Source organism: Amblyomma americanum, chromosome 11, assembly GCF_052857255.1.
Source record: "Amblyomma americanum isolate KBUSLIRL-KWMA chromosome 11, ASM5285725v1, whole genome shotgun sequence".
NCBI lineage: Eukaryota > Metazoa > Arthropoda > Arachnida > Ixodida > Ixodidae > Amblyomma > Amblyomma americanum.
Genome location: NC_135507.1, coordinates 49,602,661 through 49,619,346, shown reverse-complemented (window position 1 = coordinate 49,619,346; position 16,686 = coordinate 49,602,661). Strand labels below are relative to the sequence as shown.

Genomic DNA, 16,686 nt, shown 5'->3' with positions numbered 1-16,686 from the left:
TGCCACGCGCGCGCGCGCTTCTGTTTGTTTTGAATTCGCGCCGCGAACGCGCTTCGTAGAGAGGAGGCGAGAGTTAGCGAGAGAAAGAGAGAGAGATGTTGAAATGCGGGGAGAGAAGGGCCACTCTCTCGCCGCGTGGCTATCGTTCATTGCGCTGTTCTCTCGCTCGCGACTGTTTCCTCCTCTCCTCTTACCCTCGTTGCCAGCGACAAGGGTTGCGACGGGGAAGCCGACGCTGCTGGCTGGCTGCACGGCTGGCCCCGTGTTCGGCGGCTTAGCGTTCAACGTCCGTCGCGTGTGCTCTCTGCGGCGTGGTGCTTGGGCACCGAAGGAAGCCCGGTCGCTTCACGCGGTCGTGGTTGTTGCATGTGCGCGCTTCGCTTCCCGCCGCGAGAGCTACTACTACGGCTTTTGTGAATCGTGATCACGCCCGTGTGACGGTCACTGTGTGTGCGCGCGCTTCACGGATACGCACAAAAAGGAACCTCTGCCGCCGCTGTATCGGATGTAACAGACGATCGAGGAACCATGACGGCTGCCGCGGCGTCTTCGACTGCCCCCGGTGGGATAATCGCGGCGGACGCAGCCGCAGCAGCGCTACCGTGCTGGTCTGAACGCTGCTGCCGTGTTAGGCACCCGAGTTTGTGCTACTGCTTGTGCTGCTGCTACGGCAACGAGGCGGAGAAGGCGGCGGTGTGTGCCGCGCCGTCTGTTCCACTGGCGCCGCCGCAATGACCCAGTCGGCGTAGGGCCAACTAAAGTCTCCGCTTTCCCATCACCTCGACCCGCGTCCGAAACAAGCACGACTCCTCCTCTTCGTCTGTGCCGTGGTTTGCGATCCGATTTCGGTTTGTTCCCCCCGTCTTGGACCCGCTGCAGTAGCTCACTCACATCCGAACCGTCGATGAATTGAAAATCCAACGCACAGCCGCTTCCTTGACTTTCTTGGATCTCCACAGGGGAAGAGGCCGTTCGCTTTATCCCGTTAGGGTGAGTCGGTCGGTCTATAATCCGAGGGGATAATCCTCTTGTAAGTACGCCGACAATCGCGGCTTTCGATCGTCTATCCGTTTTATTTCTCCCTTTCACTTCTGGCAGCTGGCGATACGTTCGGCAGCCCTTTCCGGTTGTCTCGGGTGTCGATACGTCCAGAAAGCAATCAAACAAACCCCCGAACAGCTGAACGGTAGCCACCCTGTGTTTACAAATCACCCACCGATTCTGGCAAGCAGCTATAGCGAGGTTTCTTTTCCTTTCCTCGTAACGTCTGCGAACGTCTCTCGGCAGCGCGTCTTTAGCGGGCGCGTTTACGCTAATTGTCCCCCCCTCGTATGCGTAAAACGGGTTTTCTTGCTTCTCGGTGAAGAAGCCAGCGGCCTTGCATGTGCGTGGCCGCTGCATTCGGCTCAGGTACCAAAGGGTAAAAAAAAAAAATCTAGCCGCGCTGCAATTTTTTTTGTATTTTCTGTTTTTCTCAGCTGCAGCAGACGCGCGAAAACGAGGGCCCGGAGAGCCGTGCGAGTTTGGTACGCACTGTGTCGTTTCTGATATCTCTTTCATTCTGAAACCTTTTTTTTTTTTCTCGTAGTTTTCCTTCCTCCATAAGCCAGCGCTTAGTGCAGCCGTCGGGTACCCTACGCGCCTTACGGATCGCTGTCGGAATCGCGCACAAACGTTAAGGCTCGCTTACAGCTGCGCCGGCGAGAGAGATCGCGCGAGCAGATCTGGTGCATCGCGTCTCAGCTGCGCGGGGGCTCGTGCTTTTCGAGTCCGAGCAGCGCAGCTCCAGTCCTTGCGCGTTTATCTCGCTACTGCAACGAAACAACCTAGAAAACTCCCCGGGAGAGGGGGAGATTGGCTTCTCTCGACGGCGGCTATCAATTTCTGGCTCCCCCGTACTACGACGCTAGCTGCTTCTACGCGGCAGTTGGGAGGAAAGAGCTAAGTACCTCGGATTCGCGTAAGATTCTCACGTCGCCGGCCCGACGTATACGTCATACACGGGCCAGACAGATCGATACGCCAAAGCGCAAGCACTGAAAGTACTACGCCGCCGACGCGTGCGGGGGATAGGTACTTTCTCCGGCGCGCCTCTACACGGAAACGGCGAGCAGTTTGGTTTCGGTTGTCGGTGCTCGGGCCCGCGGGGTGACCATCGATTCTTGACGTGTTTCTTTTATATTTCTGATTTACTCCGTGGTTGGGTCGTGTGGACGTTTTGACGCGTTTTCCGACGTGTTGTGTTATTGGTTTCTGTTTTTGTAGGGGCATTTTTCCCCCCTCCTGCTCCACCACTTCCGAGCGCCCCGTTCCCTTCCAGATGGTTTCGTTTCAAAACGCCGTTTCGACCCAAGGTTGATGTCGATTCTCTTTTGCGCATCTGAAAGAGCTGCGTGTGCGAACAGCTTTTGGATTACCATTGTTACTGGGCGGCTTTTGTAAAAAACAAAAAAAAATACGTGCGCGTTGGACGGAAACTACTGTCTGTAGGTTGCTTTTATTAGAACAGCCATGTCGAGAACTGCGTCGTCTGCTCGTGTCGTCTGCGATGCGGCACTGGTGTTGGAACGGCGACGCGCAGCCGAAGCCCCCTGTCAACTTCGGCGAGAGAAACAGCAGCAACAACAACGAAGCTTTTAGTTCGTCGACAATCAAAGAACAACAACTATGGTCGTTAAGAAGCTTTCAAGTGGTTTCGTGTTGACGCCGTTGGGCTGGCGAACGGCGCTGTGTGCGCTTGTCTGAGGAGGTTGTGAAGAGCGACGCGTCGTCTGCAACGAAGCGTTTCAAAGGCAACTGAACTAAGCGCCCGTAAGAGAAGACTACGTGTTTTGTGCCAAGACTACGTGTTTTCGGTCAAGCGTATCGACGAAGCGCCGTTCTCTCAGAGATAAAAGAAAAGGGCGGGAAGAAAATCCGATAAGGATAGAAAACAGACGATTCGAAAACACTCGGAAGAGACGAAAAAGAAGTGTCTGGGAAAGAAATATTACTTGAGGAGAAGAAGAAGAAGAAGAAGGCGTTTCTCGTCATGTTTCGAAACCCCACAACCTCGTAGCCGTCACCATTCTCTTTGCCCCTTCGTCGAGGCTTTGCCGGCGCGCAGCTGCTGAAGCGTGTGCCTGGACGAAACAGAAGCCTGTCCCGTGACTTATTGACTGCTCTCTCTGCGGCACTCGTTCTTATTACCACATCGAAAATTTTCTTGAGGATCCTCACTTCCTCGTCTTCGTACAAGGAGACGCGAAAAGAAAAAAAAAAGAACGCTGCCCTGTGCACATTTTTGACAGCACGTGGTTCGTTGCCGCTTGAGATAAACCTGGGTCAGTTTTTTTCCTGTTCAGGTTTGCACCAAACCCTGGCTAGTCCCCCAGCGCGTGGGCATGTGCCATCGTTTTTGAGGCAGCAACAACAACGTGGTTCGTTGCGTTATGACAAGGCAAGCGAGGTTTGATTGAACCTTCTCCTCCACGCTTTCGCGTCTCTGAAGCTGGCTTCTTCTACCTTCGGTTTCCGAGAAGTAGCGCGTGGTTTGAGGTGGTGAACTCTCGCGTGGGAGACTGTGATGGGAGGCCTGGATCGTGAAGTGGAGCGCATAGGGACGGGATGAGGCGCGTGTCTTGAAGAAGTGGCCTCCTGCTGCGCCGACGACGACACAGTAATGTCCGAGCGGGCCAAGGGTGAACCGACGGTGACCAGGGCGGGTCGCGCTGCTGCTGCCTCCACCCCTGGCGGCCTCTTGCCGTCGCCCACGATGCCCTGCGTTACGGCGGCGGCGGCGGCGGACGACGACTCGAGCGGTAGCTGCGGCAGCACGGGAAGCGGCAGCGGCATTTGCCGCAGCGCCAGCGAGTCGCTGCTGCGGAAACGCAGCCTGACGCTCGCACTGCCCATCAATCTCTCCTCCGTGCTTCAGCTGAAGGTGAGTTTGTGTAGGTCGGGGCTCTCGATCCGATTTGGGGATGCAGCGGTGGTGGCGCCCTGTTTCATTTTTGTCCACATTTCGAAGTCATATATTCCATATTTCATTCATTCTAATTTCCGTCGCGGAATCATTAACTTACATTTAATCTCGATGCCATATTTCATTCATTTCTTTTGGGGGGAGGGGGGTATCCGCGGGCCCGCGAGATGGTGGCCGAACTCTCGTTAATATCATTTTAGTATGTTCAGTATTGGCGTTTTACGTGGGAAATGCGGGCAACAAAGCAGGTATATCGTTGCAGCTTGACAGGATTCAATTTCACTTCACAAACAACTGGTACATTACGGATATGTTGCGTATCAGCATGAACAATTACAAAACATCCTAATGAATGAGACGAGCGACACTTTTCAGTCTTACACCTGTTGAAAAAGGCATATTGTGCAGTCCCGGCTATAATAATACCCAGCACTCTTCAGTGTTCGAACTCTTCTCATGCCTTAAATAGCGAAAATTAGGAAGTTCTTTATGTATATATTAGCAGGCCCCGCTGGTGTGCCCGGATGTGAATTCAAGAAACAATCACATCTTGTCGACACAAAGCGTGAGAAAATTTCAAACTCTGAAGCATGCTGCAAAATATTAAGACTACACCTGTACATAAACTTAACCCTGTTGAGAGCACCTCAAAGTGCATGCACGGGCAGTTTTTTTTTTTTTTTTTTTGGGGGGGGGGGGGAGGATATGAATTAACTAGAACTGTTGAACACACCTTAATTTTATACTAACAGCATTACAAACAACATCATGCGGATTGAAATCTGTGCACATATTTGCTGTATATAGTTCATGGAGGGAGCCATGGAGGGTCAAGGTCTAAAGTTTTTAATAATCTCCGTTCTTCAAACAGTGCCGAGAACAAAACAAGTCTTTTTCTTCTGTCTCATGTACTTCTTGAGCTTTCCGCATTTTTCTATTATGGCTCTGTGTTATGTGAAAAGTGCTGTACGTTTGAAAGAAGCTTGAATAAGAGGGTGAAAGCTTCTTAATATTAATTTCTTGCAGATTTCAGAGTATTCATTGTCAGGTTTCTAGATGTTATATTATATGGCATGGGAAATGTTTGTGTTTGGTGGTGGTAGGCACACATCAAGGTGGAAACGAGACCTACAAGAAACATTAACAATTTTTTCACACTCATCGTATCAGTCAGTCTATTGGTCTATTTGTCGCCTGCACCAGAGTGTTACTTCCCCTGCCATTTTCGTTCTTTGCGGCTTAATTGGAAGAATATTGATCACGTGGACCTCGTGATTCGTCTTCACAGAACCATGGTGTAACATTCTTGTGACTTTCCACTTAAGAAATGGCACTGAAAAAACGCAGAGCAATGCTCTGCCCCTAAGTGTCGTTGGCCAGAAGCTGAGAGCTTCTGGAAAATTTATTCTTGGGGGGGGGGGGGTATCTTGGTACAGTGCCTGAGTGAGGAAAGCGTCCGTTGCTTCGTGACTACTTTTCTTTTCTTTTGCATTGGTGTCTGCAGCGGAGAATGAACTTGGCACACACATGTTGTCACATGGTTGAAGAGCGCAGGCTGCCAAGAAATGCAACACTTCTGCTTGCTTCTGGCTGATTTTCGTGCTTCTTACTCTTTTTGTATTTGTTTGTTTACTTTCACATACCCCATGCGTCAGGGTTCACGCAGGAGAGGTTTGATACATACGTAAAAGAATCGGTCATTGAACAGTGTGCAGACGGGGGGGGGGGGGGGGGGGGGGATACTTTATTCTTCATTTAGTCCTTAGGGTTTTCTGGCCAATCACATTCTGTCATGTCTGCAGCAGTCCTCTTCAAGGGCTCTCTATTTTAAAAGGGGCTTTGTTAGCGTCAAGTAAATTGCCACGGCTGCCAACTTATTGTCTTCTTATACAGGGTGTCTCAGCAAAAATGGATCAAGATTAACACAAAACAACCTGCATACATGCATGTGGACATGTGTGTTCATACAGAACTGCAGGGTAACATCACAGCCCTTTTACCTAGTACAACACTTGTTGCCTCATATCATTAGAAGGAACTACTGACTTAAACATTAGGTTCTTTTAATGTAACAAGCGTAGTTACGCTTAACCTGTGCATCTTATTGGGATGGCACTTCTGTGTGTGGTTCTCTCAGCACCCCAAAACATGCCTTTGTGGGTGTCTTTATATTAATTATTATAGTATTTACTTAACCCCGCTGTGCCCAGGCTATGAAAACGTGGGATAAGGCTTCAGAACTCTCAATTTTGTACAGTTTCTGCCCTCTGCAGGTGCAAAAATGTAAAAGAAAAAAAAAGTTTTCTGAGAAAAGTGATATTGGTGTCAGTGCTAGCAGAATATACTGGTTCCCGATTTGTAATATGATCAAGCTGTGCACATATTCTATTATGCCTATTTTATTATACATTTTATTATACCTGTGAACGTACGTGCGTACCCATCGAAATTTTTAGTTGTGTCGCTGGGATAGGGTTAGACTTTGCACTAATTGATATTGCAGCGTGTCTTGAGCACTCCTTGCACGTGACATTTTGACTTTGCTTTCTGAAACAATTTTGGGAACTGGGCCTTGTGTAATACTGTGTGGATGTCGACACTCTCTTGCATGCAAGAGCGAAGAATGTAGACGTTGGTGCTCTTTGTATTGTATGTGATATGTAACGCAAGGCGTTGGAGGTTTGATCCCTGCCTGTCTTATCATCTTAGGACGTTGAGCTCTTACTTTGCAGCTGTTCCCTTGAGGGCTTCATGCGCGTTTGCCCTGATAATCTGTTATGTTTAAGAACTTCGCAAGAAAGGGCTTGGGAATTTGAGTTGCAGCGCAGCACTTCATCTTCTCCGAGCGCTGGGGAGATTTCCACCACTTGTCTGCGCGAGCATAGTCGCATAGCGGCAAGTGTTAAGATGTCAAAGGCAGTGACTCTACTGTCGTCACAAGCTAACGTCGTCTTGGATTCTTTCTCTTTTGCCCATGCATACACGCTTGTTATAAGTCCGCAGTGTTCAAAGAGTGTGCAGCACATAAATAAGTGAGCTTTCTTTTGGTCTTTATGTGTAGCATGCTTTGTTGCATATGTAATTTCAACTGGACAGGTTGCGATGGCACCAGATTCTAATAGCAAATATAATATGAATCCGCAGGTCATTTCGGAGAGTAAAGTGGAACCCAACATCAGAAATGTAGCTTAGCGGTTAATTTCTTTTTAAGTGCTAACTTTATGCACTATAAACACACCTACAAATCTTTTGTAAATTGTTTTGTATAATAAACGTTCATGTGGAAGCATGTTAAAATGATTGATAAGGGTGCCATTATGCTCTTGCATTTATTGTTAAGAATGCACTTATGTGTTCCTTGCAAATTACATTTTTTAAGGACGGTCGTGCAGTTTCTTTTAAGCAAAAATGCAGGTCCAGTTCTTCAAATATAAAAAAAAACACGTGAAGTCTGTGCTATTCAATGTTTGCACAACTCGAATTAAGCTAGTTTCTGACTTTGCATTTCTTTAAAAAAGACTTTATGCCGTCTGGATGCCATAAAATGTCATCCATCTGGTAGGGCTTCACACAGAAATATTACGGCAGCATTGTTCCTCCAGCCTCATAATGCCATTTAGCGGAGTCCTGGTTAGCAAATACAATACGACAATTCTGTTGTGGTTGCTAACAGTAGACCTTGATATGTGGACTAGTTAGGCAAGAATTCTTTTAGTTCAAGAACATTGTGCAGCTGTAGCATCTAGCTTTCATTAGTATTTCCTCACAGTAATGCTTGATTTTTTGTTTATCAAGTTATCATATTTACATGCATAATGAATGAATGCTCCATTTTTGTTAAAATTTAAATTTTTGCTAATAAGTTACCCCACCCAATGAATGCGGCCCGAAGTTGTCAGAAAGTTGCGGGGAAAAAAAGTGCAGCTATTGATGTTTTAAAGCACGAAAGACTTCCCTGTGTTTGCTCTCAGTGTTCGTGCAAATGAAACCGAGCAAGGCTTTGGTACTGAAAGAATATCAAAGAAAACGATGAAGATGTTCAGAGTTGACTCATATAATTGACAGAAAACTACATCTGCTTCCTGTATGGAAATACTATCGCAAAAGCAGATGAACAAACCCACTGAAAGCTGCCAAATACCACACAGAGTACAGGTTTACCTTGCCTAGCTGGCCTAGGCTTACCTTCAAAATGAACATAAACATTTTTTTTTTATTTTTTCTTTTCTCATTTGGTCCCTACAGATGAAGCCAAACACTCATACTCTGTGGCCCCTCTACTCTTTGCGAGGTGTCATTGTGTGTTCAGACAAGCCCTCTGTGCTGTCTTGTATGCCCTAGGCAGCAGGGGACAATAGTTGTGTCACTCTTTTGTTGGGCTGGAGGGGCTGCGTTTTTTGCTCAGGTGCCCTTGCCATCAGGCCTCTTTGTGTGGGCGTGTCAGGGCTTTGGAGGCGCGGATGGTTGTTTATGCTCTCTGAAACAAGTTGAGGGGTACAGATTATCAACTCCGTTTGTACTAAACCTTTGTTTTTTTTCCTTGCTGTGGTGGTTCACTGGTTATGTCCGTTAAAGGGCCACAGAAAGGGGTGTTTGAGCTTGGCTTTAAAATGCTTGCACTATGTAGAGTACAGGCCACCGAGCGTCCATGCCGCGTACGAGACCTCAGAAGCGGGCGGGAAATTTACAATACATTTTTAAAAATTCCCGCTTTCACACCTGTCGGCGACGGGCGGTGCCAGGCTTTTGCGCGAAAACCTGGCATACGACGTCACGTCGTGCAAATGACGTCAAGAGCCGGGGGGTTATTATTGGTTCACAGCGCTAAATTCTTTCAGACGTCATGCGCTACCGCGGCCGAGGCCACTCCGCACGCGTCACAGCCGGCGGAGGTAGGGAAGGGGCCAAGTGAGTGGGGCCTAAAGCCCCTTAATAATCAAGGGGCTTTAGTGGGGCCGGCGGATTGGTGCCGCCGTTTTGGTGTGCGAGAGAAGAGGGAAAGGCGCAAGACACGGAAGCTCAAATTTTGTCTGCATATAACTCAGCTTCCACACAATGCATTAAAGTAATTCTCGCTGGGGGATAATTATGAACGGTCGTCTTTTAACATCCCAGACATATCGCAGCTTTATTGAGACCCCCTTTCTCGGTCCCTTTGATGTCGCTGAGCGCAAGGACATGGGATTGAATCCTGGTTGCAGCAGCCGTGTTTCAATGGAGGCAAAATGCAGAAATGCCCGTGTGCTGTGCGATGTCACTGTATTTTGGATGAGCTCATGCAGTGGAAATTAATCCGGAGCCCTTAACTCTCTACCTCTCAGGCCCACATATAGTTTCAAGGCGTTTTAACTACACATGCTGTATGTCTTTTGACTTTTTTTCGGGACCAAGTAGGATACTGCCGTGCCATGATTTCCACACAAGCAATAATATTATTCATAAATAGAATGTGGCATTTACTATAGTTCCCTTCCCCCGTTTTATTTTGCATAACCATATCATGGAGGTTGCAGGGCTATGTTCCTATAGTTTCGTTGGAGTTGAGAAATTGGTTTCAGTTTGGTTTTGAGAACACAGTAAAGGTCTTGATCTCTGGAGAACAGCTGTTGCTACCAAAAATTTAGAAGCCTGTCTACTGTGGCCATGCTGTCACTTACCACTGTCTGTGGCCCCATTTGATTAGCTGGCACAGCTCATTTTAACGCAGTCATTCGACTAGGTTGGTCTTCCTCAGTATTGGCCAGAGTATGTCAGCGTACATGAAAGAATGGGAAAAGAAAACCAATTCAAGCGGGACTGTGAAGCTAGCACTCCAGAAAACTTTGAAGTGTCTGCTTCAGAGCTTGTTTGAGGCAGTTAACCTCTTCTCAAATGATGCTGACATGAATTATAACTTTGAGCACTTAGCGCTGAACAGCCAGAGAAATGGAGCAACCTCTTCTCAAATGATGCTGACATGAATTATAACTTTGAGCACTTAGCGCTGAACAGCCAGAGAAATGGAGCTGCTATGTTTGCTGTGGAACAAGAAATTTTTGCCAAAAAGGCATTCACCGGTCGGTCACTTCATAAATTTCTCCCAGTCAGTCAGTATAAATCAATGTTCCTTTATCTTTGCTTTTTGGCCCCCTTGAAATGGCCTTGAATTTTTGCATTAAGAATCCTGCATAAACCCTGATACATTTAGTACTAATAATAATTGCGCACTTAATTATTGAATGATACTGTTTTGTTCAAATGGCTTTGCCAGACCCTCGTCCTGTGTTATGTTTTCTCTGTCTGATTGCTGGTTTTTACTAATGGAATGCATGTGCTCTGGCGTGGCTTATGTCAAGCCAAAATTGTGGGCAGCTTTCAGTTCATTTTTCACTTTCACGGCTTGTATCCACTAGATATTTATGACTCACTGCTTCAGTGCAAAGCTCTCCTTTTTTTGTTTGCTCGGGCGGCAGTTCTCGCCGAGAGTAAGCTGTTGGATTGCCATGTGCAGCTTGTCTGGCTAAAATGTCACACAGCATTTTTTATGGGGTTCGCAGATGTTGTCATCCTGAGAGAGTACTGTATTCCTACTATTTTTCGCTGTTTTGTCAGTCTCTGTTTTGAGAGCATTGGCTTGTAAAGTACGTTTACTACATGAATCAATCATTCTGGCACAAAATGGGGACTGCAAGGAGAAAAATAACAAATGGAGAGAGCAGGTGTGTTGAACACATGTTCCCTGAACAAAATTGGAGCCTAATCAACATCATAAGCCTGGCTACATCCGCTGCAGGACAAAATGGCTTTTCCCACTGACCTGCAATTAACCCTGTCCTTGGTGCAGCTGAGGATGCCTATCCTGGCAAACTTCTTCCTAATCTCATTCACCCATCTTCAGCCCAACTTGCTCTCAGCTGCACTTGCCTTCTCTTGAAATCCACGGAGCCCACTAAACTGTTTGATGACAAACAATATAAACCCTTTTCGTTCAGCTGTAGTTTCCCCACTGACGTAAGAAAAGGGAGTGCTGCTTGGCAACGTGGTTATAAACATCTGTTTACAACATTTTCTCTGCTTCGCTGTGTCTTCAGCGGAACTTCACCAGAGTGTGGTATTTCTCAAAGCACTCTTCATTATGTCTTTACCGCTGTGTTGCACAGCCATTCTCCTGAGTATCACTGTTGGAACTTGCCGTCACCGTTTGCTGTTGCGCCGAAGGAGGCATATAGTCTTATAGTCTTCCTTATCACTGAAGTTGTCCTCATGTTCTGAAAATTATTTGATAACTTTCTATAAAATACAACTGGGGGAATGGAAGCAACGATGCGAAATTTTCACGTCTTTTTCACGTCATTTCAGGGCCTCCAAAACCACATGACCAAAATATATTTGTGTGCCAGTATCATTGCCATCCCACTGGAAGAAAGTGAAATATGTAATTGACAGGCATCAACCATTCCCATCAACGGGCAAGTCATTTTAACTACAGGTGGCCACAAATTGTCGTGTCAGGCAATGCCCGACCGATGACTGAGTGTGCACTTTTCACTGTCGGGCAGTGCCCAACAGGTAAAGGGCTAAGCAACTTTGTGGCAGTATCAAAAGGGAGGCATACTTTGCTATGCCTTACAGATTATTTTCAGACTCTCTTGATAGAGCAGATGCCTCTTTAATTTTGGTATGCGGGATGTTTATTTAGCACTATGCTTAAAATTTGGCTTTAAAGCAATATCAATAATGTTTCATAAGCTAATAAAAATAGGATGCATGTAATCAAACAATATCAATAATGTTTCATAAGCTAAGAAAAATAGAATGCATGTAATCAAACAAGGCTATCAACATAGAATAAGGTGCCACTGATAATCTTATTCTGTGTTGATATCGACCTGTGATCAGCTTATGTTTGCTGCAAGTTTGCACCCCATTTTTTGCATCACCTGTACTTGACTGTTAAGCATGGCCAAGCCACACTTTGTGTGGCTGTTCGACGAACCTGCACAACCTGTGTAGGCCACGAACAGTAATAATAAAATAATTATTCGGGTTAGTTCTCACTCCAGGAAACTTCGCAGCGTTCATGCATTAATTGAGCATTGTTGTCAGCAGTACCCGTGGTTTTCTGGATTCAGGTTGCTCGACGAAACTTGGCATGGTGTGGCTGAATGTGCGTGAATAATGCTCCCATGTCATCTTAGCGCTTAATGGAGTCCAGCAATGTTGTCATGCCTCCCAGGTGTGCCAAACAAAGTCAGTGCATAGCAACGTTTCTGACATATTAGTGCATGGCCTGGGTGCAGTTTCGTCTGGCTCTGGACATTCCATGCAGGTATAAAGAAAACAAAAAGTTTTATAACCCATGTTTTGCCCGCAGGCTTAGGAGAGGTCTTTGGTGAAACAGCATAAGCCCTCCCTTCTTTTTTTGCTCTTGGAAAGCACTAACAAGCAATCAACATTCCATCACCTAGTTCTCATTAATCCTGACAAGCGTGCCCCAGGCGTTCCTAAAAAGCAGGCTAATAAAAGAGATGTTTATGAGTGTTTTCTGTTCCAAAACAAGCAAGTATCTAGCTTTCAGGCGTGACCCCTAATGGGGTCTTTCTCCTTGGTCTCCAGTGATGATGAATGGAAACTTTCAGCCTTCAGCTTTTTTTTTATCTGTTTTCAACGCATGTGAATATCCAGGCAAAGGAATTCTAGCTGTACACATGAAAAACAAAATAGGAGACAGGAAACTGAATTTGTTGATCCATGCAGTTCCTGTTTCTTCTCCTGTGGAGCCCACGGAGAGAGTAACGTTTCACCTCCCTCGGGTTCGCCCGTTGTTTGAATTCCTGCACTCTTTGTTTCTCTTAAGTTTCAGCCGTAGCCTTGCCATTGGCAAGGCTTACTTTGTTTTTGTGGGCTCCTTCCAACTTGAGCCGCTTTGCCGACCCTTGGTCAGACCCTCGTCCATCAAGTCTGAGTGCACGGGCCTTAGCTTCTCTCCATCCCTTGCTCCATCGTGCTGTCGTGCACAGACCTGATAAGTTAGGGAAAGAGGGCGAGGGGGATTTGTCTTGTGCACAGAGTCGAACGGAAAAACAAACCTCTCTGTGCCGAGGGCAACTTGCCAGGAACAGTTCTGTGGAGTGCGAGGGGCCGGGGGCCCTCTACAGTAGTGGCCCGGAAGGTTTTTTTGGCTTTTGTCTCGTGTCTTCCTTTCTCCTGGGGCTCCTTGGTTGGCTGCCTGGCACGTGTGCTTGCCAAGCGAAACGCTTTGTGAGACTTATAGAAACCCCCACGTGCCTGCCAGTTATGCCTGATTTATGAAGGTTAGCGGGATGAAACACGAGGTTGCAATGCGGGACGAAGATATTGCCACCCTTTTGAGCTGATTAGGTGTGGTTTGGTTTTCTTTTCAGCTTGGAGCTGTCTCTGTTGTCAATAACTGCTCTTTAACTTCTTGCTACAGTCATGTGTGTGAATGCTTCCAGTATGATTTCATTGCTGTTCACTTTCTTGTGTTTTAGATAAAACATGAAAGAACTGAGCTTTTCTGTCGAAATTTGTCCTTTCGTTCGATGTCAAAATCTGTTTATAGCTTCTTTTTTTTCACAGGATGGTGCCTTAAAAGCGTTAAACATTCAGTTCCATCTCTGCAGTACTTTCTGTTTTGTCAGTGCAGTTCTACCACGCCGGACTGTGGTGTATTCAAGGAACATTGCTTGTATGCTGTGAATTGTTAAAAACACAATTGATGTTACTTAAAAGGTTATAAAAGCTACTTAGTGCAAACAGAAGTGCCAATTAACATAAGAAGTCATTCATATTCATTCTGTTAGCTTGAAAGCATAATTACCACAACTTAGTGTTTTATGTGTGTCATGCACAGAAGAGTTTAGCTTGGCCATTAGACGCTAAATATACCAGAAGTGCAAGCAGTTTCCTTGGGTATGATTTGATTTTTGTTGCTGTTTTCTTAACATTAACATTATCTGCGCAACCATTTGATTTGAACTGGCGCTTATTTGTCCTAATATTTTTTTTCACGTATCGAAAAGCAAGAATGTTTCCACCATTTTTGTTTTGTTTACCCTGGTTAAACACTGAGTCACTTCAGAGGTCAAGAGAGCTAGACTGAATGGCAGTTTGTTTACCCCTCTATCAGTGGAGCAGATTTGCTCCCCCCACTTCCTATTGTCACCCCTGTCTGCGGCTATCACCAGCAACCCTCCACCTTAATGGGCTGGCCCCACGTGGCTCAGCTTCCTGCTGGCATGGGAGGAAGTGGTGTGGTGGTGGTGGTGTTGTGACCCCAAGATAAGAGAAGGCAGTGTGCTGCATCACCTGACTGATATGACGCAGTCCAGTGCTGCTGCCAGTTTGTTGAGTGTCTGCTGCGAGCACTAGTGGCCTCAGCTCTTCCCTTATCTCACTAAACATCTTTGTTCTCTCTCTTTTTTTTTCTCTCTCTCATTGCAGAAGGAGCTCAATGTCTCCAGACGAGGAAGGTGAGTGTGCTTGTGCTTATCTCTCTCTCTATTTTATTTTGATTTTACCCTCTCCCTTGGTACCCAGGAGTGCCCGGGGTGCAGAGGTTTGGGAGAGAGAGGGGTAGGGTGCGCTTTGCTCACAGCATCGGGGCTCACAGCATCGGGCCTGCTCGTTTGCGGGTTGTCTAGCTGTCCCCACTAAGTGGGCCGTGATGATAAGATGGGATAAGAAAATGGCGAGGTCTGCAGGCTGCTTCTTTGGCCGAGTAGGTTGCAAGCATGTTGCTGGTGTTGTTAATTGCACCATCACGCTTACAGCGTTCTTGACCTGCCCTGTCGGCTGGCCATTCACAAGGAACAGCTAAACATAATTGGAGTGCTTGGCATGTTATGCCTGATGGGTTGCTATGGCGCCTCTTATCGTGACGCTGCAAGTGTGCTGCTAAGTGCATAGACACGGCAACTTGCTGTTTTTACGGGCATTTCGTTTCCTTCGAGAAAAACCGTGCTTATAAATTAATTTTATTTGCATTTTTTTTCATAAATTATTTGCACTATTTTTGTTGTTCTGTTCACTCAATCATTTTTCTGTATTTTTTCTTTCTATTCACTCCAGTCAGTCCCTAATCAGCAGTCATCACGAGCAGCATAGCTAAGTCCTCTGCAGGACAAAGGCCTCCTCTGCAGGAAGCAAAAGGCCTCCGTGTGCTGCGCAATGTCAGTGAACGTTAATGACCCCAGGTGGTTGAAATTATACCGGAGACCTCCGCTACAGCATCTCTCATGCTGTGTCACTTTTTTTTATTAGTATTGGCGTGGGCTCGATTTCAGACATTCTATTGTATCTCTGTTTTGGCTTTTCCATGCCAAGTTTTTTCAGGGTGGCATAATTCTTCATTTAATAATTGAATACAGAATGGTTGTAATTCTCAAATTATCACGTTTTGCATATATTACCAGTTGCTATTCCCTGCCATTCCTGGGGGCATCACCAAAGCTTTTACAAAGGCAGTCAGTTGGTTACTTTGTGACGTTGGCTGTTGTGAGGCGGTGTTTGTTTCACACCTTTGTTGTACTCTTATCGGGCAAGTCATGAAGTCTCGCTTGCCACGTTCTTTTAAAAAAGATTAGTCTTCAAGTGCCCCCTTCCGGGCAGTCTGATATTCAGGCATAAGGTTAAAGAATATAGGTACTTTTGTCCTTTAATCATTTATGACTGCAGTGTCATGGCAGATTTTTTTGTTCTTTATTCATTCATTTATTAACTTATTTACGAAAGCCATAAAGTAAAGTACACCATTAAGGAAGCATGTAATCTGTTGTCATTGAAGAAAAATGAATAGAAAGGCAGAAAATAATAGCGGAAACATGCCTACATGGTTAATGCGGAAACAAAGGTAGGGGGCTCATGAAGGTATGGATTCGGGTCCTTTGGCACGTGGTAGTCTTTCCTCCTAATCTGCGCAAAATTGTTTCCTATCTAAAATGATTACACATCTAATACTCCTGTTAACCAACACTGCCGTGGAAAAATAGCAACATTCCTCCGTGCTCTCCCTGGTTTTAGTGGCTCTTGAGTTCTTTCACGGGAACTGGCTAGGATTCTTAGAACTAGGTCATCTTGGCCACAGTTTTATGTCGAACTTGTTTTTCTAGGTGGGACTGAATTTAGTCTTGTAAACTCGCCAGCATGTGCTGCGATATTGCCCATTAGTTTAACATCTGTCAGAATGTCAGGTTTAACTCTCTGAACAAGGGGCTAAAGAATTGCACCCTTCTGTTTTGGCATTTTGCCTGGAATGTAACTATTATAGCCAAAGCATTTACGTCAGGACATTAGCTCCTTCCCCCTTTTTTTTGCTTTTTACTAGCCTAGTCTTTACCCTTACCTGCCCGAACCCATGAAAGAGGGTCACCTCTGAGAGCAGTTTCTTATCACTTTTTTTTTTCAAAGGCTGCGAACTTGAAAAAATGAAGCACCCTGCTCGCAGCGTTCTCTGCTGTCTTGGCTCCACTGTGGAAAGATTTAGTGTGGTCAGGAGTGGGAGGTGTTCTCATGTCTGTCGCGACAGCGGTGTTAAGAAAGCAAAATTTCGCAACAGTCCCAAGAGGTCGCGTAGATTTGCTGTTGGCGTGCACGCAGGCAGTTTAGTTGCCTCATACGTCCTAGTGTGACCTCGCAACCAGTCCTCTCTCTTCAGTGGGAAGATCCACCTATGAGGCCTCATCTATGGCCTCCTGTTTTTTCTGGCACTCTCACAGAGCTTG

At 46.2% G+C, this 16,686-nt stretch overlaps 1 protein-coding gene across 7 annotated transcripts in view; it reads left to right on the top strand.

The window, feature by feature from the left end:
• The window catches only part of LOC144110932 (microtubule-associated serine/threonine-protein kinase 3-like), a 276,237-nt gene that overhangs the window by 219,428 nt on the left and 40,123 nt on the right, over positions 1-16,686 (top strand). For 5 of the 7 annotated variants that reach the window (XM_077643999.1, XM_077643998.1, XM_077644000.1 and 2 more), the window contains one exon: positions 14,408-14,436. In XM_077643999.1, the coding sequence (XP_077500125.1) occupies positions 14,408-14,436 (29 nt within the window). Of the gene's footprint in view, positions 1-215; positions 3,923-14,407; positions 14,437-16,686 lie in introns of those variants that run through there. The other 2 variants (XM_077644003.1, XM_077644002.1) reach the window with 1 other exon arrangement.